This window comes from Zalophus californianus, chromosome 11 (genome assembly GCF_009762305.2).
Source record: "Zalophus californianus isolate mZalCal1 chromosome 11, mZalCal1.pri.v2, whole genome shotgun sequence".
NCBI classification, from domain to species: Eukaryota; Metazoa; Chordata; class Mammalia; order Carnivora; family Otariidae; genus Zalophus; species Zalophus californianus.
In genome coordinates this window covers 53,554,332-53,577,014 of record NC_045605.1, presented here as the reverse complement: position 1 = coordinate 53,577,014, position 22,683 = coordinate 53,554,332, and the positions used below count along the sequence as shown (strand labels likewise).

The 22,683-nt window shown below is 48.5% G+C and overlaps 1 protein-coding gene across 2 annotated transcripts in view; it reads right to left on the bottom strand.

Annotated features, from left to right (window-relative positions):
- The window catches only part of TENM4 (teneurin transmembrane protein 4), a 711,368-nt gene that overhangs the window by 138,760 nt on the left and 549,925 nt on the right, over positions 1-22,683 (bottom strand). For both annotated transcript variants that reach the window (XM_027580077.2, XM_035722936.1), the window contains 2 exons: positions 6,916-7,017; positions 4,184-4,378 (listed from right to left, as the gene is read on the bottom strand). In XM_027580077.2, coding sequence (XP_027435878.2) covers positions 4,184-4,378; positions 6,916-7,017 — 297 coding nt within the window. The remainder of the gene's footprint in view (positions 1-4,183; positions 4,379-6,915; positions 7,018-22,683) is intronic.

Below are 22,683 nucleotides of genomic sequence, written 5' to 3'. Positions count from 1 at the left end.
TAACCCCACATGTTTGACTTTTGCAGAAAAGATGGGGGAAACCTGGCCTGGGTATGTTAAAGTCACAGACACAAATGGACAGAGACTGTACAAATGGCCACATTCTGGGAACACAGTGTCTGTCTGAGGGCCAGCTTATCAAGATAGCTCTTTTACTTTTTAGGTCTTGAAAAGGAGTTCAATTTAATGACCTCAATGAGACCTCAGAAGGTCAAAAGTCAGGAGCAATCATTTGCAACAACAATAATAATAACAACTAGTACTGATGTAGTCCCTCTTCTAGGCCATATTTTGCTATTCAACCATTTACCTACACGGTCTCATTTAACTCTAGTGACAATTCTTTGAGGTAGATACCATTACTATCCCCATTTCATAGATGGGGAAATGAAAGCACAGAGAGGTTAAATAACTTGCCCAAGATCACACAGTGGTAAGTGGAGGAATTTAAATTTGAATCACTCTTTCCTGGTACACATCTCTTGCTATTTCTTCTGTAATCTTACTGGTTCAAAAATACACACATACATATATACAGACCCAAATGGTTAAAAAATAGAAATAAAAGCAAAACAAACCAAGAAAAGAAATAGAACAAAGTGGAGAATTAGTAAAGCCAAACGAAGGCAAAGAATCTTCTCTCGTAGTCTCTGGACACCACTTCATGATGGTTAAAGCATGACCCACTGGAGTTCCTGGTAATTAAAAATAATAAAAATAATAACAGTGATATATTTTCATGACCAGCCTCACATCTCAGAACCTCAGAAGGATTATTCTGGCCCATTAGGCTACTATGATAATTCCCTAGATCCAGAGAGCTTTCCAATTTGACAGGAAACGACTCAGCAATTCTTGTCCTGAGGCCCATAAAGGTATTTCCCGTTCTGGGAGGGCCTGGGCCCAGGCTTCGGGGTTGACGCTGTCTCTGAGGCGCCCTTGAGGTTGAATCTATAAATCTGCACTGTTAGCAAGCAAGCCGAGAGGGTGCCAAGTTTAGCAAGAGGCCCTTGGCGTCACAGTCCTGCTCCTCAGACACAATAAGTCTGAGAGGGACCCAGGAACCAGCAAAGCGAATCCCTCACTCTCAGAAGATGGTCCAGGCAGGGAGCGAAGACCAGAAGGCATGCACGACAGGACTGCACCTCAAGAGAAGGCCACTCGGCTGAAGTGGCAAGTGGGACCCCCACAGGGAGGATGCTGTCCCTGCTGCCCCGATGCCTACGGCCATTATCTACACCACCGTGACGCCCTGCTGGAGACATCCTCCGTAGACTCGAGGTCTGCCCTCACTTTCTGGGGCCTCTGGGGTGATGGGAACCTAGGATGGGATGAAAGTTGTCTTCCTTCTATCACACCAAGACGGTTTCACAAATGACACCTGCTTCCCTGGGAGCCGTGGGTCGCGTGGGGAGACCCAGCCAGCCCGCGGTGGGAGTTCTACGCTGAAGGAGCAGGAGAGAGGTTGGCAGGGAAGTGGGCCAAACTCTGGGTAGAAGACAGTCTAACTTAGTTTCTGGTTAGGCGAGGGGCCAAACAGTTACCTGTTTTTTCCTCTGCAGAGCCTGCCATTCAAGCCAAAATGTCTGGCAGAAGCTTAGCCCGTTAACAAAATGAGGAGGCCTGCAGGGCCAAGCTGCAAACACAACTCTTCCCCCAAAATGTGCCCCGCTTCAGTGACCACACAAGCTACTAGATGCTCTTCAGGACCAAAACACAGTGTCACTTTGCACTGCAAAAGGCCTAAGGTGTTTTCTTCTGTCCCTCCCCCGCCAGCCTCCCTCCAAGCGTCCTGTTGGCACGGTTCGGGCTTTAAAAAATACGGGGCAATAAACTTCAGAAGAAGAAGACGACGGAGACAGGGAAAAAGTAAGCTTGTTAGTCGATGTTTTATAAACACGGTGAAACCCGTCAGAAGAGAGCTGAGGGAGGAGGAGGAGAAAGGGGAGTGGGGCAGGGGGGCGAGGAAGGCCCCAAGAAGCCCGCTTTATAAACACAAGGACTGTGTAGTGACGCTTCACCAGGGAAACAGAAATAATAAAAGGAATCAGTACCACATGGCCCTCCTCAGAAAAGAAAGGAGTCAAAACACTTTTTTTCAAATAGATACCGTATATCAAAGAGCTCAACAATTTTTTTTGCTCTTTGTAAGTAAGCCTGCCTGCTGGGGCCCTGTCCAGAGCCAGCTGAGCTGGGGAGAGGACAGCGGGCCTTCCCTGACCCCCACAACGCACTGGGCTTCAGGGTGGGACAACCCCACTGTTTCAAGAGGAATCTCCTGTTTGTTCTTCTTTTCTTCTCAGGGTCTTCATCTCAAGTGACTCAAATGCAAGGGGAAAGCAGATGAAGGTCACCATTGTCGAGATGAGAAAGCGAAGTGCCTTTGTTCCAGAGGCTGGCGCTCCTCCTTTCTCAGACAGCCCAAAGTAATCCTCATCAAAGTTAATAGGTCTGAATCAGGACCTCCAGGCACACTTGGGGTTTACAGGCAGCCTGTCTCAGAGAGGCGCTGCTCTTCAGACACTAATCCTTTCCTGTTCTGCACTCTTTGGAAGTGGGCCCGTTATATCGGCTCTCTTTTTTTTTTTTTTTAAGATTTTATTTATTTATTTGACAGAGAGAGACACAGCGAGAGAGGGAACACAAGCAGGGGGAGTGGGAGAGGGAGAAGCAGGCTTCCCGCGGAGCAGGGAGCCCGATGCTGATGCCGGGCTCGATCCCAGGACCCCGAGATCATGACCTGAGCCGAAGGCAGATGCTTAATGACTGAGCCACCCAGGCGCCCCTCGGCTCTCTTTTTTTTCCTTTTTCTTTTTCTTTCTTTCTTTCTTTCTTTCTTTCTTTCTTTCTTTCTTTCTTTCTTTCTTTCTTTCTTTCTTTCTTTCTTTCTTTCTTCTTTTTTTCTTTCTTTCTTTCTTTCTTTCGAGAGAAATGATACCTTGAGAGGGGCCTATGTTAAATCCCAAATGGGTTAGAAGGCTAGCTCTCCTTTGGAGCCTCTTCCATCCGCCACAAAGATGCCAGCGCCCTAGATGGTGGGCAGTGGGAGGGAAGCCCATTAGCAGCGTCCACCAGTTGCAACAGCCACGTCCACCCATTTCCAAAGACCTTGGATAAAGTGATTGGGATGAAACAGGAAATGTGCTTCAACTGTCCCCAGATTAATACTAATAATATAAGACCTAACATTTATGGGGCATTTATTATGTGTCAGACACTGAGCTAAGTGCTTTACATGGGTCATTTAATTCAATCCTTATGATGGCCCTCTGAGGAAGGAAATCCCATTTTACTGATGAGGGAGGCGAGGCTAGTTAGTGGCACAACCAGCAACCAGGACTCAAACCTACATCTGATCCCAGAGCATGCACTCTTAAAAGCCACTCATATATATATTGCTTGTGAATAAGACCCTTCTTGTCTACAAATCCCATGCAGGCAAGAAGAAAGAGGGCTCTGAAGTCAGAAGACCTGGGGTGGGTCCCAGCCCTGCTGCTGGCTAGCTCCATGACCGCCGGCCTGCAGCTGCCCTTCCTCAGGCCACAGAAATGCTCACATATCTCACCAGATGAGATTGCCTAGGGAAGAACTGGTGCACTGTTAAAGTGGAAGCTCACTTTCTAGCCTCCACTACACAGAGTTTACTTTATGAAGGAGAGAGACACACTCACAAGCGCTGATGAGCTACACACACACACACACACACACACACACACACACACACACACGCACACGCACACCTGTGCTAACAGAGGGCAGAGTCTGAAGGTCTATAACAGACTCTTACTTAAGACATGGAGAGAATATGAGCTCAAAGGGGAGGAGAAAGAACCTGGGCTTGGGGGCCAGAAACACTGGGCTCAACCCCAGCGCCGCCACCTGCAGCTGTGTGACCCTGGGCAGGTCATGTGACTCTCTGAGTCCCAGTTCCCCTAACGATAAAACAGAGATAATTACCTCACCCTGTCAGTTTTGAGGTTAAATGATCTAAGGCTTCCAGGACACAGCCTGCATACAGTGAGACTTCTTTTCCCTTCACCAGCTAGGGCTCCCATTTGCCTGTTTTCTTGTGCTAAGTTAACTATCGCTGCTGGTGGATGCCCAGCTGGGGGCAGAGCTGCGCCCTGCACCCTGGAAGCGCTCCGAGAGCAGGTGGGCCGCCCACCCCACTCCGAGGTCCTACCTTCCTCACAGCTCTCGCCCTTGTAGCCGGGGTTGCAGATGCAGGTGCCCATGATGCAGGTGCCGTGGTTGCTGCAGGCCACGTCGATGCACTGGCTGGTGGGCACGTCGCACTCGGCGCCCTTCCAGCCGCTGTGGCACAGGCACCGGCCCTTCATGTACTGGCCGTTTCCGCTACACAGCACGGGGCAGGAGGCTGCGGAGACAGTACGGCAAGTCTGGCGTGAATCGACGCCTGGCGCGGCCCACCTGCCTTTGTCCCTTTCTCCCTTCGGCCTGCAGGCCGGACCAAGAGCCTCAGGTGCTTTGCCACAGTCCCCGTGTGTATCCATCTGTCTGTGTCTCCGGCTTTATTTCATTCTGGTTTAAACACATGTGGAACTGTAGGCTAGGCTGTGCCGTGCAGGGCCTGGTGGAGTTAAGCGCCCACTGAACGCTGCTCTCCTCCATCCCCCTTGTACTATGGGTACAGCATGGTGGTGGGGCCAGGACCCTGACGCACAAAGCTTCCATCTGTTCCTTGGTCTTACTGGGCCTCCTGCCTGCCCCAATCTCCAGCCCCTCCAGCACTCTCCCGACAGCATTCCATTTTGTTCCCTGTGCCCCATCTGCAGCACCACCTGCTGTCTGTCTAACCCAGCAAAGCTCAGCCTTTCTTGCCTTTTGGGCTCCACGCAAGCCCCACACACTACTGTCCCCATAAGAGAATAGCTCAGCCCAACTTGGCTCTTTAAAGTATTACCTTCAAGCCCCACACACTATTGCCCCCATAAGAGATTAGCTCAGCCCAACTTGGCTCTTTAAAGTATTACCTTCCCATTCTGCCTCTTAGCATAAAGTGCTTCGTGATCATCCGTATGAAGGACACGATATAAAAATAAATTATATTGCACTGTGCAGTAAATACCTACCAGCCTTACCGAGATACAATAAGGCTGTTTTATACATGACTTTCAAGTTTAAGTGTGGATGGGATGAGACAGTAATTCTTGTTAGAGGGAATGACTCATGTCTTCTCGTTGCACCCCCTTCCCCTGGCCCCCACCTGGCTTCTTTCCTTTTAGAGGCACTCAGTAGGTAATCACTGTGGTTCCTTGGGGCTGCAGCTCTGCAATCTCAAACGGAGTCTCTTCCACATTAGGAAGAATAAGCTGAAGCCCCTAAACAGTATCATGTCACGGTATTTGCTGGGCACTCTGAAAAACCACCTCCACGTCCCACTGATGAACAACTGTTCAAGCATCAGGTCAGGATTCCAATGTCACCCCATCCAGGGAGCTTTCCTGGTCCTCATCGCGTCCAAGCTAAGACAGCCGCTCCCTGAATTTAACCTTGCTGTAGCGTGTTTCACTTGCTAATGACTGCTTTGTCATCGTCTACTTACTTGTCTGTCCACCGCACCCAACCCCCCCCCACCCCCGCCCCGACCAGACTGAGAGCTCCTGGGAGGGGCCTCGCTCACTGCTCTAATCCCAGCACCTAGCATGGGAACAAGCCCCGAAGGGCACTAAGCAAAGGCTTGCTGAAGGATTGAAGAGGTGGGAAGACCAAAGGAAGGAGCCATTTCAGTTTCCCAAGAGGAGTGCCAAAGCCTCAGGACTACCAAGCTCCTTTGGCTTCGCCCCGTTGACTCTTCCAAGGACAGAAAGGAAGGCCAAATGGCACAGGGCACATCATGGGTAGCCTTTAAGCCATCTCAGTACTGGTTATCATTAGCACTGTCCGTGCCCAGATATGAGGCAACATCAGGTCCCGTGTGGCGCAAAGCAGCCCCCCACCCAACCCCTCCCCTCAGTGGTCTCAGCAGAGATCCCGGCACCATGGAGCAGCAACGCAGGCCCAGCCACAAGGCCAGAGAGACCACACTTGTGAAGTGACCGGCAAAGCCCCTTGGCACATGTCAATTATCCTTCAATAATCAAAAAACAAAGCGAAACAACCTCCCCCCCCCAAAAAAAAACCCACCAAAGGCACTTGGCAAAGGCTGAGCACTCCTCAAAAGGGAAATCAACTTTTTTTCCTTTAAATTTTTTATTGTTATGTTAATCACCATACATTACATCATTAGTTTTTGATGTAGTGTTCCATGATTCATTGTTTGTGCATAACACCCAGTGCTCCATGCAGAACGTGCCCTCTTTAATACCCATCACCAGGCTAACCCATCCCCCCACCCCCCTCCCCTCTAGAACCCTCAGTTTGTTTTTCAGAGTCCATCGTCTCTCCTGGTTCGTCTCCCCCTCTGACTTACTCCCCTTCATTCTTCCCCTCCTGCTATCTTCTTTTTTTTTTTTTCTTAACATATATTGCATTATTTGTTTCAGAGGTACAGGTCTGTGATTCAACAGTCTTGCACAATTCACAGTGCTCACCATAGCACATACCCTCCCCAATGTCTATCACCCAGCCACCCCATCCCTCCCACCCCCCACCACTCCAGCATCCCTCAGTTTGTTTCCTGAGGGGAAATCAACTTTTTAAAAGGACCGCCCCTGCCACTTCCCCTGCCCCCAGCACAGACATGAGGTTCACGCCCTTGTGAACAACAGGGCTGACCAGCCCCGGCTCCGCAGGCAGACCCTGCTCTCGGGGCTTCTGGACAACGGCCCTGGGGGGCCCCTCTCGCGGGAGGCAGCAGGTGGCCCGGGGCCCTGCGCTTGCTCTGAGAAGTGCGAGGTGCGCCACACATGGGGCCGGGGGAGTGGGGGTCGCCCGCAGACGCACAGGTCTCACCTCTGCCACAGTCGGGGCCCAGGAAGCCCAGGAAGCAGTGGCAGGTCCCAGAGATGCAGTCCCCGTTGCCATAGCAGTTGCTGGGACAGTTATCCACCGACTCTGGTGGGGAAGAGAGAAGGAGAGTTGAAAAGAGGCTTTCGTTACCCAGCAGAAGGCCCAGGGATCCAACTTCAGGTTAGCCAGGCCCACACATTCGAGCTCGTCCAGTCCAGTCACTGAAAGGAACCGACAGAGTTAAAAAGTGTGCGTTATTTTTACTCTTAGTGCATCTCAATTGACGCTAAGAGATGTGTTCTGGAAAATGTCCGCTTGAACCAAGATTTTATATATCAAATTTGTATCTACAAATGCATTAGAAATTCTGCAGCTGAAACACTGGGGAAAACAGCGTAAGCTGTTAGCGGTGCTGCTTTGTGGAGGCCGGCGTATTGGGCGAGTCTCGCGGTCTTCTTCGCACTTTCCGTGCTTTATATTTTTCTCATAATGGGCCGATATTCCATTTCCTTGTTTTTTTCGCAGAGCTACCGGGCATATGCAGACCTGTTTTTTCCCATGTCAGGGTTTTCACCTATCGGCTGGGTGCCCACTGTGGGCCACCAGGGCTAACACAACAGCCTGGAGGCTGGCCTCCTGCTTCCCCTCTCGCTCCCCACTCTGATTCCATCACCACCCGGTGGACTGAGCCATCTCTCGGAAACAAATCTGATCCTGTCATTCTCCTGCTTAAAATCCTTCGATGGTTCCCCATTTACTGAGATGAAAAAATTCCAAGCTTTCTCAAAAGGCACTGGAGTTTTCTTTCACATTCCCTTTGCTGTACCCGCCTCCCCGGCATATGCAGTCATGCCCACCTTTTGCCGGGATGGGATTTTCTCAGACTCTTCCTACTGCTTTTGCTATATTCTGTGTGACCTGACAAGGAAATATGGAGTTCATTTAAGAAAGATTTTAGCAAAAAAAAAAAAAAAAAAAAATCGTCAATGTTTTGTAGCTTCAGGTAGTAAACCTGTTATCTAGAAAATCTGTTTATTTGGAACAGCCTGTTTCTCAATAATGCTGGGTGTGGAATAGGGGAAAGAAGGCACTCTATACTGGAGCCTTCTTTGTGCCACATGTTTCCACAAAGTTTCTCCCATTTCACTGTCACCAAATCTGCAAGCATGTATTGTTACTCCTATTTTAAAAAAAGAAAAAAAAAAAAAAGAGGAGGCTCAGAGAAAGATGAAGTGGCCTGCTGAGAATCACAAAGATGCTGAGTCCTGGAGGCAGGATTTGAACCCAGGACTCAGGGCCTGGTCTTCTTCAGTGATGCCGTGCTCTCTGGGCCTTGAGGGAACTCACTCCACAGCAGAAGCCTGGAGAAGGAACAACGTGACAGATCTAGGGCACAGTGAGGCCGGTCCCGAAGACGGCAAAGGATCCCGCTGTAAGGTAGCAAATTCTAGGGCTTTCAGGGCTTAAAGGGATCCAAGAGACCATAGCCTAATGCTCTCATTTAATAGTGAAGAAAACTGAGACCTGGAGAAAGGTCAGGGACTCACCCAAGGTCTCAGAGTGCGTCAGCAGGGTCCGAATTGAAAGGAGAGGAAGGGTTAGTCAGGTGGGACAGAGTTAAGGATTCAAAGTGTTGTCTTAGCTCACAACTACAAGCCATGAAGCTAAGACTAAGGCCTCTGCTAAATGAGATGTTAGCATCTAAGACGTGAGTCTTGCCCACAGGAAATCTGCAGCCTAATTGGGAGAACGAGACAACAGCTGTCATTCAGGCAGTAGCATGGGGCATGGAAGAAGCTGTGCCTGGAGGTAAAGAGACCTTGTACGGGGGCCTGTTCTTCTAGTATCATGCTGGGGGGCCTAAAACAACTTCCTGCCCCTCTCTGGGCCTCACCTCCTTCATATATAAATGAAGGTGATGGCAGAGATGATGACCCCTAGGACCGCTACCTGTTCTAAAATGTTATGAGTCTATAATTAATTAAGAGAGCAAATGTGCAGAAAAGGTGTCCAGACAAGGAAGGGCATTGAGCCTTAAGAGCAACAAAGTACTTAGGGCCAAGGCAATGGTAGCTGATACGGGACAAAACCAGCAGAGGGAAGGCTTCTCGGATGAGGTGGGCTTGAGGAATGGCTTGGGTATGGATCGATAAGGGAAAAGATGGAGGGATGGTGAGGAATTCATAGTGTGGTGCATTTCCCGGAAGTCTTTTCCCAACTGTCTGTCATTATTGACTTGGAAACTACTTAAAAAGAGTTCAAGAGTTCAAATGCGTGGTTCTTTTTGTGAATGGGTGGGAAATTCCACTCACTCGATGTTGTCCCTCTGCTAACAAGAGCTGAGCTTTACAGGAACACAGAGTTAAGAACAAGAGGGTCCAATCTAACATGTGCTCTCCTTACAGCGCAAAGCAGTCTGGGTCCTGGTGGAGCAAGGCTCACAAGCCAGGGCCCTGAGCACCTCGGCTCTCCATTGGCTTTGCCTGGAAGAATCCATGTTCCTACGGTCTTAAAGTTATGTGTCCTTCTAGAGAATGACTTTGGAAGTTTCCTTCTGAATATGCTTTTAAAAACTAAGAATTCTGAGGGGCCCCTGGGTGGCTGAGTCGGTTAAGTATCCAACTCTTGATTTCAGCTCAGGTCTTGGTCTCGGGGTCGTGAGTTTGAGCCCTGCATTGGGCTCTCCGCTGGGAGTGGAGCCTACTTAAAAAAAAAAAGGATTTGGAGTAAAGTTTAGGGCAAGATTATTTTCGCTTTAAGCTACTGGCTGGTGGTCCAACTGGGGAGGGTGGGTTTCACCTTCAGCACAGCAGAAGGGGTACAAGGCAGAAGCAGGAGGCCTGGTTGCCAGGTCCTGTTCTGCTACTGCCTGGCTGTCAGACCTTGGCCGTGTCACTTGATCTTCCTGCACCTGTTTCCTCATCTTTACACTTGCTCCTCCCTTGCTTCCCTGCATGGCAACGCCTAGTCCTTTCAAATCCAGCTCAAATGTCACCTCCTCTGACAAGCCTTCTTGACTTCTTAAACAGGCTAAGTTACTCCCAGGACTTTGTCCCCCTCAGCCCTATTAAAGCATCATGTAGTTCACATTGTTGCTCTCAGAGAGAATTCAACCAGATGATCTCAGAGACCTCCCCGCCCCACCCCCCCGGATCTAAAACTCTCTGGCTCAGTCCTTCTCAAACCCAGGGGTATAAAATATGTCTCTTAATAAATTACCATAGTTACCACTTGCATTTTTAACAGGATCAATTGCAGATAAGTGTTACACACTGTCTAGATTTTGATTTATGAAGTCTGTAAGATACAAACCTGTTAATCATCTGCCAAAAAGCCTTCACAGTGAAACAGTGAGGAAAATACATTTTCTGTGACCGAGTATAGTGTTGTTTGCTAAATCTGACAGAAGAGAAGACTGTTTGCTTCAAAATTTGCCCCAGGCTGTTGGTGTCAGAGCAGGGAAAAGTTTTAGGAGACATGGAATAATTTTACGATAGCAACAAGGAAGTGGAAGGGAGACATTTAGAGAATATTTCTTTTGGATGAAATGTTCATGTCTATAGTTTTTCTTCCATTTGGAAGGCTTTCAAGTACTTGGGGCCCACTTGGGACCGCACAAATAATGAGTCTCCACTAACCAGGTATCTCTATACTAAATGCTAGTGCAGAAGAGACACTCATTGGCTTGGGAGAAGTGTGAACTTTATTGCATAAATGTTATGTTTCCAATTAGTGTTTGGTGAATTCCCTCCCCCTATTGTTCCTTCCTGCTTTGCTCACATTCAGACTGCAGCTGCCTTCATTTAGCAGAAGGTGTACCTTTAGACTGCTCAGACCTGAATTAAAATTTCAGCTGCCTATGAATTACTGATTTTCATAATTGGGTGGATGGTATGCTGGAGGATTGGGGGGGGGGCGGCGCTTTGCCCCTAGCTTTTGTTTTTCTCTCACAACAGTGGGTCCTGCTAGGAGATTTAATTTTCAGGAACTTGTTTTTCCTTCCATCAATATCGGATCGCGGAGTTTAAATGTTTCCTTAGCTCATTCTCTGGATATGTGTTGTGAGTGGGCGTGTTCTCTGGGGGTGGCACAAAATATTGTTCAACATACAAAGGGGTGTCTGCAGAAGGAAGAGAAGACAATGCTCCTTCCTAGAGGAGATGTGGAAACCACAGACGCCTCAGTGAACCCATTATAGTGCCTTACTTGGTCTGCTCGCTACTCTTTCCCAGACACAAATCACTAGCACTGCTGTGAAATGAGATGGTGAAAGATGATCAAGTCAAGGTCAAGGTGAAAGAGAATCACAGTTGATAAATACGTCCTCCTGATCTGCGGTTGAGGTCCAGAAAGGCCTGCCTTCATTTTCTACCTTTTGCTTTCCATTTTTGAAATCCCAAAGGCTCACTTTGTAGGAAACAAGGAGAGACCACAGAAGAAATCCTGCCTGGAGGAGGACTACGAGGCAGGCTGACTGGCCACTGGACTCCTACTTCAAGGGCCAGTCACACCAGAAGAGGAAAGGTGGCTTTTCTCCTCCACCAGCTCACCATGGCCGCGGGAGTCTGCCGACGGATTCCAGTACCAAAGACAGAAGGAATCGGCTCTGAGTGATGCCGGAGCTCACTCGGCATCCTCTGTCTCTCTTCTCCACTCATCCGGTACCTATGCCTCCCTCCCAGCACCTCCTCTATCTCTTGTTCCCCTGTGATGTGCCCCAGCCAAGAGAAGCAACTCTTTCCACTGCTTCTCTTGTTGCTCCTTAAGTCGTAAATATGGATGTCAGCCACTCTTTCGGAGCAGTCGGTTAAAGAACCAACGTCTACCTATTACACAGCTGAGATCCACTCTCTGGTGCTTCCTTTTGGCTTCTCTGTAGGATAGATGCTAATGCTTCAGGCAAGAGGAAGGAACTTGGACTCTGGGACAGCCAACTGCATGACTGGATGTATGACCTTGACGGCAGCTAGTGAAATACTTTAGGTTACATCTATTACATCTTCTTTGATCCTGAAAGGGGACTGGCCTTATTACTGGCAACAAGGAAAAGAGAAGAAGACAAACTAGATGGCACAGCTGGGAGTTAATTCTACAGCAACTCAAGGTAGAGAGGAGACTCTAATAGAGACCCTCTCATTCCCTCAAATGGAACCATGAAAGGTGTACCATATATTTTAATTTATTCCTCATAATAATTATGAGAAATGGGTACCTTTGCCATCATTTTACACATTTACAGCTCTCAGATGGAGACTGTGCGCTGAAGTCACTTTCTCAAGGTCACACAGCTATAAGGGCAAATCTAGTAGGTGAACCAAGTTCTATCGGACGCCAAAGGAGCTGAAGGTTGTGGTATATGGCCTGAACCAGAGCATGGGCTCCAGGAACCAGGATGCCTCCTGCTAACTATATGCCTTTTGGACAAGTCATCTCTACATATCGGTTTCCCCATCTGTGAAATGGGGTTAATAATGGCACCCACCTAAGAGAGTTATTTTGAAGAGCTCATAGTGTAGCAGGGTGCATGCGAAGAGGTTTGCTCAGGCCTTGGCAGAGTTGGTATTTTGGTTTTAAGGAAAGGTCACACGTGCCTTTCATTTGTGAACCAAAGCAACATACTAACTTGGTCTAATGAATCCTAACAAGGCAATGTGGGCTTTTGGAGGTGAGCGCACACACTTATAAAGCACACAGCAACTCCCCATGGTAAAACAGGGAAGCAAACAAGCACTGTGCTGAATGCGAAGAAGTCAGGGTGTTTGGGTACATTCCCTCCTGGGGAAAAGCACTATCAAAACAAATTAAACCTGTTGTCTCCCAGAAGCCCAAACACAGGCAGATTCATGCCAACATCTGAAAGAACTTTTCTCCCTGTGCACTTGAGATTGGCACTGGGAAGGTGCCAGGTGCTGGAAAGCTGTTCCATGGCCTGTGAGGTGTCAGTCCCTGTAGGCGCCCCAGCTCTCTGTGCAGATGATGGGATTCAAAGGCCTCCAGTCTGCAATAGTCTAGGTCAATGCAATGACAAAAATTTGACAAAGCCCCTGACAGCCTGGGCTTCAAGCCAGTTCTGCCCTGGTATTTGAACTGGGAGATCTGTTTTCAATCATACCCAGAAGTTTACCAACCACTATGAAGAGCAACTCTAAGGACAGGGTCTAGGAAAGATGATGATTCCCTTGATTATATTAAGTTTTGGTTATTTGCTAATTCTTTCTTTGGGGGCACAAAGAATTTCACCAAGAAGACTATGAGCTCCTTGAAGACAAGCAACAAGTCTGGTTCTCCAAAAAGTCTGGTGTGTGCTACACACAAAGCAAGCACTCGGTAATATGCACTGTGTGGAGAAACTGAGCAGGAATACAAGGGGAGAAACGGAGGAAAGAGGGCGGGAGGTACACGGCACAACAGACTCCAGAGAATGCCTGCTGGCCAACAAAGCTATCATTTCCTTGCTCTACAGTGTCAGGCGTGCAATGCCTAGAATAAAGGGACTGAGAGGAAGTGCACTCTGCATTGTGCTCTCAGACCATATCTGGAGTTCAGTAGTTCACCATCCGGGAGCCACATTTAAGAGACGGATAAGATGAAGTTGAGGACGTTCGTAGAAGAGCAATGAAGAAAGGATAAGAGGACTTGAACAAACATTTCAAATAAAGAATTCCTGGGTGGTTCTGTCAGTTAAGCGTCGGACTCAATTTCGGTTCAGGTCATGATCTCAGGGTCATGAGATTGAGCCCTGACATGTGTCAGGCTCTGTACTGGGTTGGGTGCTGGGCGTGGAGCCCGCTTAAGATTCTCTCCCTCTTCCTCTGCCCCTCCCCTGCACTGTGCCCCCACCCCCACCCCCTGGCTCTCTCTCTCTCTGTCTCTCAAAAAAAAAAAAAAAATTCCTGAAGGAATTGGGAATTTAGCTTACTCAGGGGGTACTGACCACTGTTTAAAAGTATCTGAAGGGCTATTATGTAAGATAAGGACTAGACTTTGGTGGTCCTAAATTAGGTTGATTAGGTCCAATGAGTAAGGACTATAGTCCTTGGGAAATGGACTTAATTCAAAAGAAGAAAGAATTTTGTAAGTGTCAGAGCAGGATACTATTTACTTTGTTGGATCATATTCTGTTGATGTGTATGGATCTGCCCATATAACATAAACTTCTTGAGGGTAGGAAATGTGTCATTTGCTTCTGAGCCTTTAGTAAACAGTGCCACCCTTGGCTTACAGCAGGTCTTAAATGAAAGTCTGTTGGCTGAATGACAAAATGAATGGACTAGGTAACCCATCAGATCATACATTTTCAGTCGCTGGCTGCATTCAAATTAATGACTGGCAGAGATATTTCAGGGGCCTTAAAGATAAGCTTCTAAACCCGAAATCTTAGGATTCCATGAGTCACATGTGAAGGAACAGGCTTGGACTGTATCGAGAAACTTGGGTTTTAGTCCCACTCCTGCCACCAGCTCGCTAGGTGACACTGGCCAGGCCCCTTCCTCTCTTACGGTCTTTCTTTTCATCTACAAAATTAAATTCATGGAGCAAATATTTACTGAGCATCCACTCTGGCTCAGGAAGTATTCCAGTGAAGTGGATGGCTTAGATGGTCTTTCAGATCTAGCATCCTATGATCTAATGAATCAACCCAAATTGTCAGTTGTTAGAATACTATACAAACAGATGAAAAAGTGGAGAAAATCCTCCTGTTTAGGGTTGGAGATGGGGAAAAGGAAGTTTGCTCATTTATGGGCTGACTAACTTCTCACACCTGCCTTCTGTGCCTTCACATAATGAGCATCACATCATCATTATCCTGTGAGAGGGGCCACGAGGCCGAGTTCTCAGGACAGGGCTGGAGAGTGGGCAGCTCCCCAGCTGCTTCTGGCTGAGAGCCCCTCCTCTGTTCCAGGGACTGCTGGCAGCCACTCTCATGCGTGTCAGAGGCCCCTCTGTGGGCTCTGGTTCTGCTGCCTTGTCTGGAAAAAGCTGCCCGTGCAGTCTCTTACCGTGTCCTGTGAACACAGGCCAGGGAGGCCGCCAAGACGCGGCACGGTGATGCGGCTGACAAATGCTGTGCTGTTCGAGAAGAGAAAGGCCTTCAAAGGAGAAGTACATGTTCACATGTTTGGAGACCCTTTTCCTGCCCTTACAGATCTACCCATCCTCCACCGACAGCTCCTTCCGAGGAGTAATGCCAGGGGGCCCAGATGCTGCTACCTCCTCCCTGGCCACAGCAGATGGGCCTGGGCGGAGCAGCTGACCAGGACAGACTCAGGACCCAGGCGGACTGGTGCTCTATGATGCAGCCTGGTGCACAGAGGCTCAGGGCCAGAGACCCACTCTCTAGTATCTGAACTGAAATGCATCCCAGGAATGTGGCGTCTAAAGTCTCAGTTAACTCAACTATGAAATGAGAAAATCGCTTGCCACATACACAATTGTCACAAGACGAAATAGCACCACCACATATGTGTGAGTCTGTGTATGTGTATATACATGCACGTGTGTGTGTGTGTGTGTGTGTGTGTATAGACAGGCCCCGGTACACAGAAGGTGCTCAGGAAATGTTGCTTTACTTCTGTCCCTAGTATAGTTTCAGTGAAAACCCTTTAGCCTCTGTCAGTCACCTGAAGGGTTTGTTAAAACATGGACTGCTAGGCTCTACCTCTAGAGTTTCTCATGTCATTGGTCAGGGGCAGGGTCCCAGGGGATGCTGATGCCCGTGGGTACCCTGGGTACCACTCCGAGAACCAGTGGTCTGGAAGAAAGGCTGAGACTTTACACACAGGTCTATCAAGACAAGCCAGAGGGGACAGAGAGATCTAAATTAAGCAAGAATGCCATAACTTGGGGACCACTTCCAAAGAGGAGGGCCTGGTCGTCCAGGAGGTAGTATTTGAATAGCTCTTGAAGAATAGGCAGGCTTTTGAAATGCAAAGCAGTTCTGGGCAAGATGGGGGTCGAGCCAGAGCCAGATCTGGAATAATCATCTTTGCTGCTCCCACGCAGCGACCTGCTGATCATCATGCCAACTTCATGTCAAGTCTGTCTTTAGAACAAATTACTTAAGAAATCAGGTTTTTAAGAGCTCTACTTAGCTGCTGGCTAGAGAGTTCCATCTAATGAACATCACTTTGTGCTGAATTCTTCTGTGATGACAGACAATGGAGGAACAGAAACATGCTCTGACGAGGTGTGGTGGGGGTGCTGCTAATTATTCTCCAGTCATTTATACAGGCTGGTCACCAAGCTTGATACTGCTTACAAGCTACACAGAAAACCACGTCAGCATGGTCTGGTCTGAGAACACACAGAACTATGTAAAGATGACCTCGAGACCTGCAGCTTAAGCACACCCAAGGTGCTAGGACTTCACCTGGGAAATGGAAATGTCCAGGCTGGATTCCCTTTGGCCCGGACTGCTGTGTCGGCATTCTGAGGGGACTTCCGCCTCCAGCCTCGTCCCTTTCTGTCTGCTCTGTCCCTGTAGGCCTGGGCTGCCATTCTGGAATTGAGCCTCTTCAGGCCATGGATAAGGCCACTGCAGATACCGCAAACTGGAGGCCTATGGATGCTTTTGTTTGTATGGTGTCTAAAAATCTGAGTTAGTTGCCAGAATTTCTTAAAAAAAGGAGAGCTCATTAAAAAATCTCAATGGTGGCTTTTCCTGAAAAATTGGAAGACCAGCAAGGCAATAATCTCTTCTTATTCAGGAGAGGCCCAGACACTGTGGTCACCTGCTCGGTCCCCCAGACATTTGAATACATGACCCCGGCCTGGAGCAGTGGTTCTAAATGTCATTTATTTGGGTACGGCCTGTATGCAGCTGCCACAGGCATGTACTATCTGTCTTATTATTCACTTAGTATTTGTGGCTCATTTATTGTTGTGAATTTATTTAGAACAGAAATTTAAAATAATAGTTTGATATACCTAATTATATTTTTTCCAGCATACTAAAATAAATATATCATTTTTGAAAAGGAGTCTGTGTATAATGTAAAATCATTTCAAGAAGTATACTGTAGGAAATGTTAGAAAGGAGAAAGCCTGAATTTCTGAACGAGGAGTTTAACGCTCCAACTTCTTTCCAAAATAACTTCTTTGCCACAAGGGTTCTCCTCATGGCCTCTTTGTGTTGCTGCCAAATTGCTTCCCATCCCTTCCAGAACCCACACCCCCTTTCCAGCCAATGCTGATGACTGCACCTGCGAAGCATGCCTCCTGTTCCCCGTACACAAGTCCAGGACCTTCCATCCTTCAAGCCTCCTGGGATTCCTTCTAGCAAGACAGCTCTCTCTCTCTCATCTGAATCCTAATGGCAATTTCCCTCTCTCCTTCACTTCTCACCTACTGCTTTCTACCTTGCAGTCTAGTTATTTATGAGTATAGCTCTTTTCCCCTAGTGAACTGCAAATTCTTTGAGAGGAAGGAATCCGTTTCCAATTCCTCATCTCATCCACATCTCCCAAGTAACTGGCCCACTGCCTTGTCTGCAGGATCTACTCCTTCAACACTTGTTAAATATCAAATGACAAAGGGCAACCTGTGGTTGAATGAGTGTCCTTTGGCGTGTGAAGCCTCAAATCCCAAGGCTGGGTTCCTTCTGTCGGGGTCTGCGCTGTTGGTTTCCTTTTTTATGCTTCTCATTTATTTATTTATTTTTCCGAATTTCATTGCTATACATTTTTTCCAGACCTGCAGCTTCATTTTCATTTCTCTTCCTCTGGGCCTGCTGTATTCAGCTAGACACTGTAACAGGCTCTCTTGTCACTGAAGAGCCCTAATCATGTGTTTTGGGGGAATCCAAGGTAATACAACTTTGCAGACCCCCAGCTCTTCTCTGTAGCAAGAACTGTCAGAATGGCTTCTGTGAATTATGGACCTGAATTACCTGTTTCAGGATATAACACAATAAAATGATTAACAAGATGGATAAATTCTCCAACTCCGGTGGATTTTTCTTTACAATAACTATAATGTGTGTCGGTCAGTCGCACAGTGATTTGAACCGTATTTCTTTGTTATTTATCTAGTAGGTAACACTCAACATAATAACGTGGGTCTCTGTCTTTGGGCCAGAGGCCAAGTTGGACTTCTGCTGGACACCAAATCCTATTAGAGATCATCGTAATGCAATTATATGCTCAAGTTAAATATTTTATAGCTGCTCTGGCCATCTAGACAGATTGTTCCCTCGGCCTCTAGGCAGAAGCTGCCCAAATGGCAAAAGCAAAAGACTACATATCTTGTAAGGAATTGAGAAATAGTTGCTGTTGTGAAAAGTTTATGGAAACTTCTGGCCACCTCTGACTCTCTGGGAGCAGCAGGAATCTAAGCCACCATTATACCAGGTTATAATCAAACATCAGCCCCTGTGTGGGCCAGACCTAGTATAATCAAACGTCAGCCCCTGTGTGGGCCAGACCTAGAGGGGAGGTCTCCCTAGTTCCCTGACCCATGACATGCTGGCCCATCCATGTGCCGGAACCATCTGCTCTCTGCCCAGTGAGAGTGTTGGAGGCAGACTATACTCTCAGCTATCCGCATGCTCGAATGGTAAGAGCCCATGGGGTCCCTGGAGCACTAGGGAACAGCCCCTGTGGCTGGCCAGCCTTTTTTCCAGGACCTTGGTTCCTTCCTCCGGTCCCCTGGGCTGGAGTGTGAGCACCAACCCAGGCGTGGTCAGCTGGACTCTACCTCCCCATGCTTTGTCTCTAACCCCTCTAGGCCCTGGCATAATTCCTGCATAATCTGACTTCATTGGCTAGAACTCCCTGACCTGGGACTGCACGTGGGCCATGCAATCAGACAGACCAGGGTCTGACTTCCTGCTCTGACTCTCACTAGCTGTGCAGCCCGGGGCAAATCATTCACGGTCTCTGAATCCCGGGTCCTTACCGACCTATCTCATAGCGCAGATGGGGATTAACTGAGATAATGCACGTGAAGCACTTTGTGGAGCTTGCAGTAAATTTCTCATCGGTGGGAGGTAGAATGAAACCAAGTCAAAGCAAACCAAACCAAGCAAACCCATTTTAGACAGGCCAAGTCAGAGGCTGTGTGCTATAAGAGGAAGGGCACACACTTTAGAGGCCCTGGGCATTCGCATCCCACCCGGCCACCTCCTGTGTGACCTCGAGCAAGTCCCTTCACCTTTCTATGTCCTAGTTTCCTTATCTGTAAAATGGAGGTGATTATGCAGTGCCTGACACACAGTGGGCGTTATAGTTTTAGCAACTGAGTGACTATGGATAGGGGGCCGTGGACCCTGCTCAGCGTGCCAGTATTTCCTGGCTGTCCCCTGGCTGACCTCAGCTCACTCCCTCATCAAGGGCTCCTGGTATGCCACGCATACAGGCATGTGCACTTGAGCACAGGACAAGAGGAAGCCAGGCTGTCAGCGTAGGAAAGCAGCAACTCACGCTCCAGCAGCATCTCCATCCAGCACTGGCTTCCATTATTATGACACAACTGAGTCTGTGTAAGATGTTAGGTGTCTTCCTCATGGAAGAGCTCGGGCTGCCGAATTCCCTTTGCCTTTTGGCTCAGACCCCCAGTGCGTGGATAAACATCCTATAAACATTACTCCCTTTCTCTGAAAGATAAGTTATAAGAGTCCGGCCTCTCCTAGATGCCCTGGGGACACTTCCCAGGAGCCCCTTCATACTGGCCAAGTCTGGGCTTCTTCCCTCTGCTACTGCTCACCCTGAGAACCCTGGCTATGCCCATAACAGGGGTACAGCCCTGTGCTACAGCCACGTTGGGGGCCCAGTAGCCAAGGGCAGAGCATGCACACGTGTGCACACACGTGTCTCCAGCAAGCTGCTGGAGTCACCCCCACTTCAGGTGAGGGGGGCTGATGCTGGGCTTGCTGGTGCTTGAGGCTTCCAAAGGATGTAGCAGAAAGCAGGAAAAGCATGACCACTGTCCCAGGGAACAGACTCCCCCTGCTGGGCCTTCCGCCTCCTCTGGGGGCTAGAGTAAAAGACCCCTGGGTCCTGAGCGCTGCACCTGTAGAAGCAGCATCGCCGCCTGCCTCGGCCTCAGCGGCTACCCAGCCGGCATCCCTTCACCTGCTGTTCCTGGCGGCCGGCCAGCATTCCGGAGGGTGCATGTACTCGTTCTCTCCGAAGCACCTGGGTCTGAGGGAGAGTGGCTTTAATTCACGATGGCTGAGTTTAATCCCTCGTCCCTCCCAGACCCCGGGGAAATCCCAACCTTCACACTCAACTGCCAGGCCAGTACGCTAAGAGAAAGACACTGGGCCAGAGAGCACTTTCAAACAGGCTCTGAACGTCAAAGATGTGCTAGAATATTGGACCTTTCACTCTTCCCATCTAAGCTTCTTAGATTTGAAGCACAGACAGATACAAGCGTTTAATAACAAAGGAATAAATGCAGACATTCAATAAGGTAACAACAATAGTGATGGCTCTCAGCACCGTCCTTTACTGAGGCTGCCATGTGCTGGGCCCTGTGATAAGCTCACAAATCTCCTGCATCTCACTGGACACTCACCTGGCACTAAGTGTTAGGTATCACTATCCCTATTTTTCAGAGGAGGAAATGAAGGCTCAGAGAAGGGAAAAGGCGTGCTCAAGGTTACAGAGGCAAGAACTGGTAGGTCTCCCGAACAACTGGTTACTGGAAACTAGGGCAATTAGCACTCGGAGGGCCAAAGGGCCTGAGCCGGTCTGTAGCCCCAGCTCTCGGCACCTGGTCAGGTTGGCAAACGGTCGGCTGAGATATGATGGTGCAGCAGTCTGATACAGGTGACAAAGAAGTGGGTCACGATGCCGTTAGTGCCCGCAGTGAATCCACGTGGAAAGCCCCGAGTGGGGAGCAACAATCAGGGTCCCCCAGGAACATACTGCCGCTCAGCACTGGGGGCCGGGCAGGCAGGGACCAGGCAGAAAAGGGCCCTTGGAGTGTTTCGAAAGAGGAACACGTTCAAAGGCAGGTTTTCCCAGAATCAGGTGCAGTAGCAGGGTGGGAACCTAGGAGGAGCAGAGGAATTGAGGCCGGGAAGGGCAGTCAGCGGGTGGATGTCAGTAATGAGGGGCAAGAGAGACTTCCCCAGTTTGAACTGGAGGCCCCAAGTGCCCACCCTGCAAATAGCCCTCCTCTCTGAACAACCTTTTGAGACTGGTTAGTAACTAGGCTGGTGAGAACCACAGTTTAGGCCTAGTGCTCTGACTCTACCCTCACCTCCACCCCCACCAAGAAAATGTCTTCTTTTAGAGCCTCAGCCAGGCAACATGCTTCTGCTTTGAGATTCAGAGTCCACGTACAAATTAAAGAAGATCATGGGAGAGCTTACAGCATGTCAGGTGGAATGCGGGTGCACTGCATGATCTCATTTAACCCTTCTGCAGCTCAGGGAAGGTCATTACCTTCCTCAAAGTCTCACAGCTGGGTGGCTGCAGATCTGAACGGGCTCTTCTCATTCGCAGTCACGGTCGGTCGGTCGGCATGCTCCTGCACTTCCAGGAGCTTCTCGTCCTGGATTTTTGTTCCGTGGCTCCTCCCTTCCTTTCTTCCTAACCAAATCCTCTATGCCTTCTTGGCCCACCCTAGGCTACAGTGACCCTACCCTCACTGTTGGCCTTCTCAAAATCCCCTTGACAATTCACTAGGCACTACATGGTAACCCGTGCCCTCATGTTATCCGTGCTAATTCTCGGGCTGTGAGAAGCTCTTAAGGGACAAGCACCCCAGAGGGCACTGCCTCTGCCTCTCCCAGAGAGCAATGTAGTGCTCGGCTAAAAAAAAAAAAAAAAAATAAGTACAACCAATGTATATGTTTTTAATTGATTTGCTTTTTTAGCAGGGTAAACAGAGTTGGGCATAAAAAGGCAAAACCTAAATCTGGACAACTATGTAACTTGTGAAAGCAATAAATACAAAAGCAGAATTTGGACTAATAATAATGTTGACATCTATCGTGCACTTGGTGGGGAGCCTGCTCTGCACACATTAACTCATTTCCCCTCGTAACAAAGTCTGGGCCAATCATCACTCCCAGGGCCTGATTCGTTTTCTCGGCTACGTCTGCCCAAGGCTGTACAGCTGACAAGAGGAGGTGCAGGAACTTGAACCCAGGTACTCAGGCTCCAAAACTTCTTCTTCCAATCATTACACTGTATGGAAAGCTTGAGGGACTGTCTACAGCTTTCAATCACTGTGGTAGCCTCACCTTGGATCACTCTGGACAATGAAGGTGCAGAAGAACAGACTGAGTGAACGAAGTGCACACTTGCTTGGGTAGAGCGCTGGAGGTGGGACTCGCTCGCAAATGAGCCTTCCCAGGGGACTGGGCTAAGTGAGGGCGTGTGGAAGAAACCAGGGGATCGTGCTGAGGTTTGTCATGCTACTGCCAATGCACAATTTTCAACTCCTTCCTCCTTGACCTCTCTAACATTTTTTTTTTCTAATTCAAAGTAATGTATGCACATAGTTTAAGCAGTCAAACAACACTATAAAGCTTAAGATGAAAATAGCAGTTGTCTGCCCTACTCGCACACACGTTGGCCTGCCATACCCCAGAAAACCAGTCTCAGCTCTTTTGGCTATTTCTTGTAGAATTTACCTCACTATTTCTGAACAGTGTGCTTATACAACTGTTGTTTTACTTACATTTGGTGTTATCTACTACTACGGTTAGCTACTCCTGCCCGGTGCGATCTAATGGAAAAGCCTCATTTTTTTGCTTCCATTTCCTATGTTTTCTTTTTATTAATAACTCTACCCCTACGATCCAACAAAACTAAAATC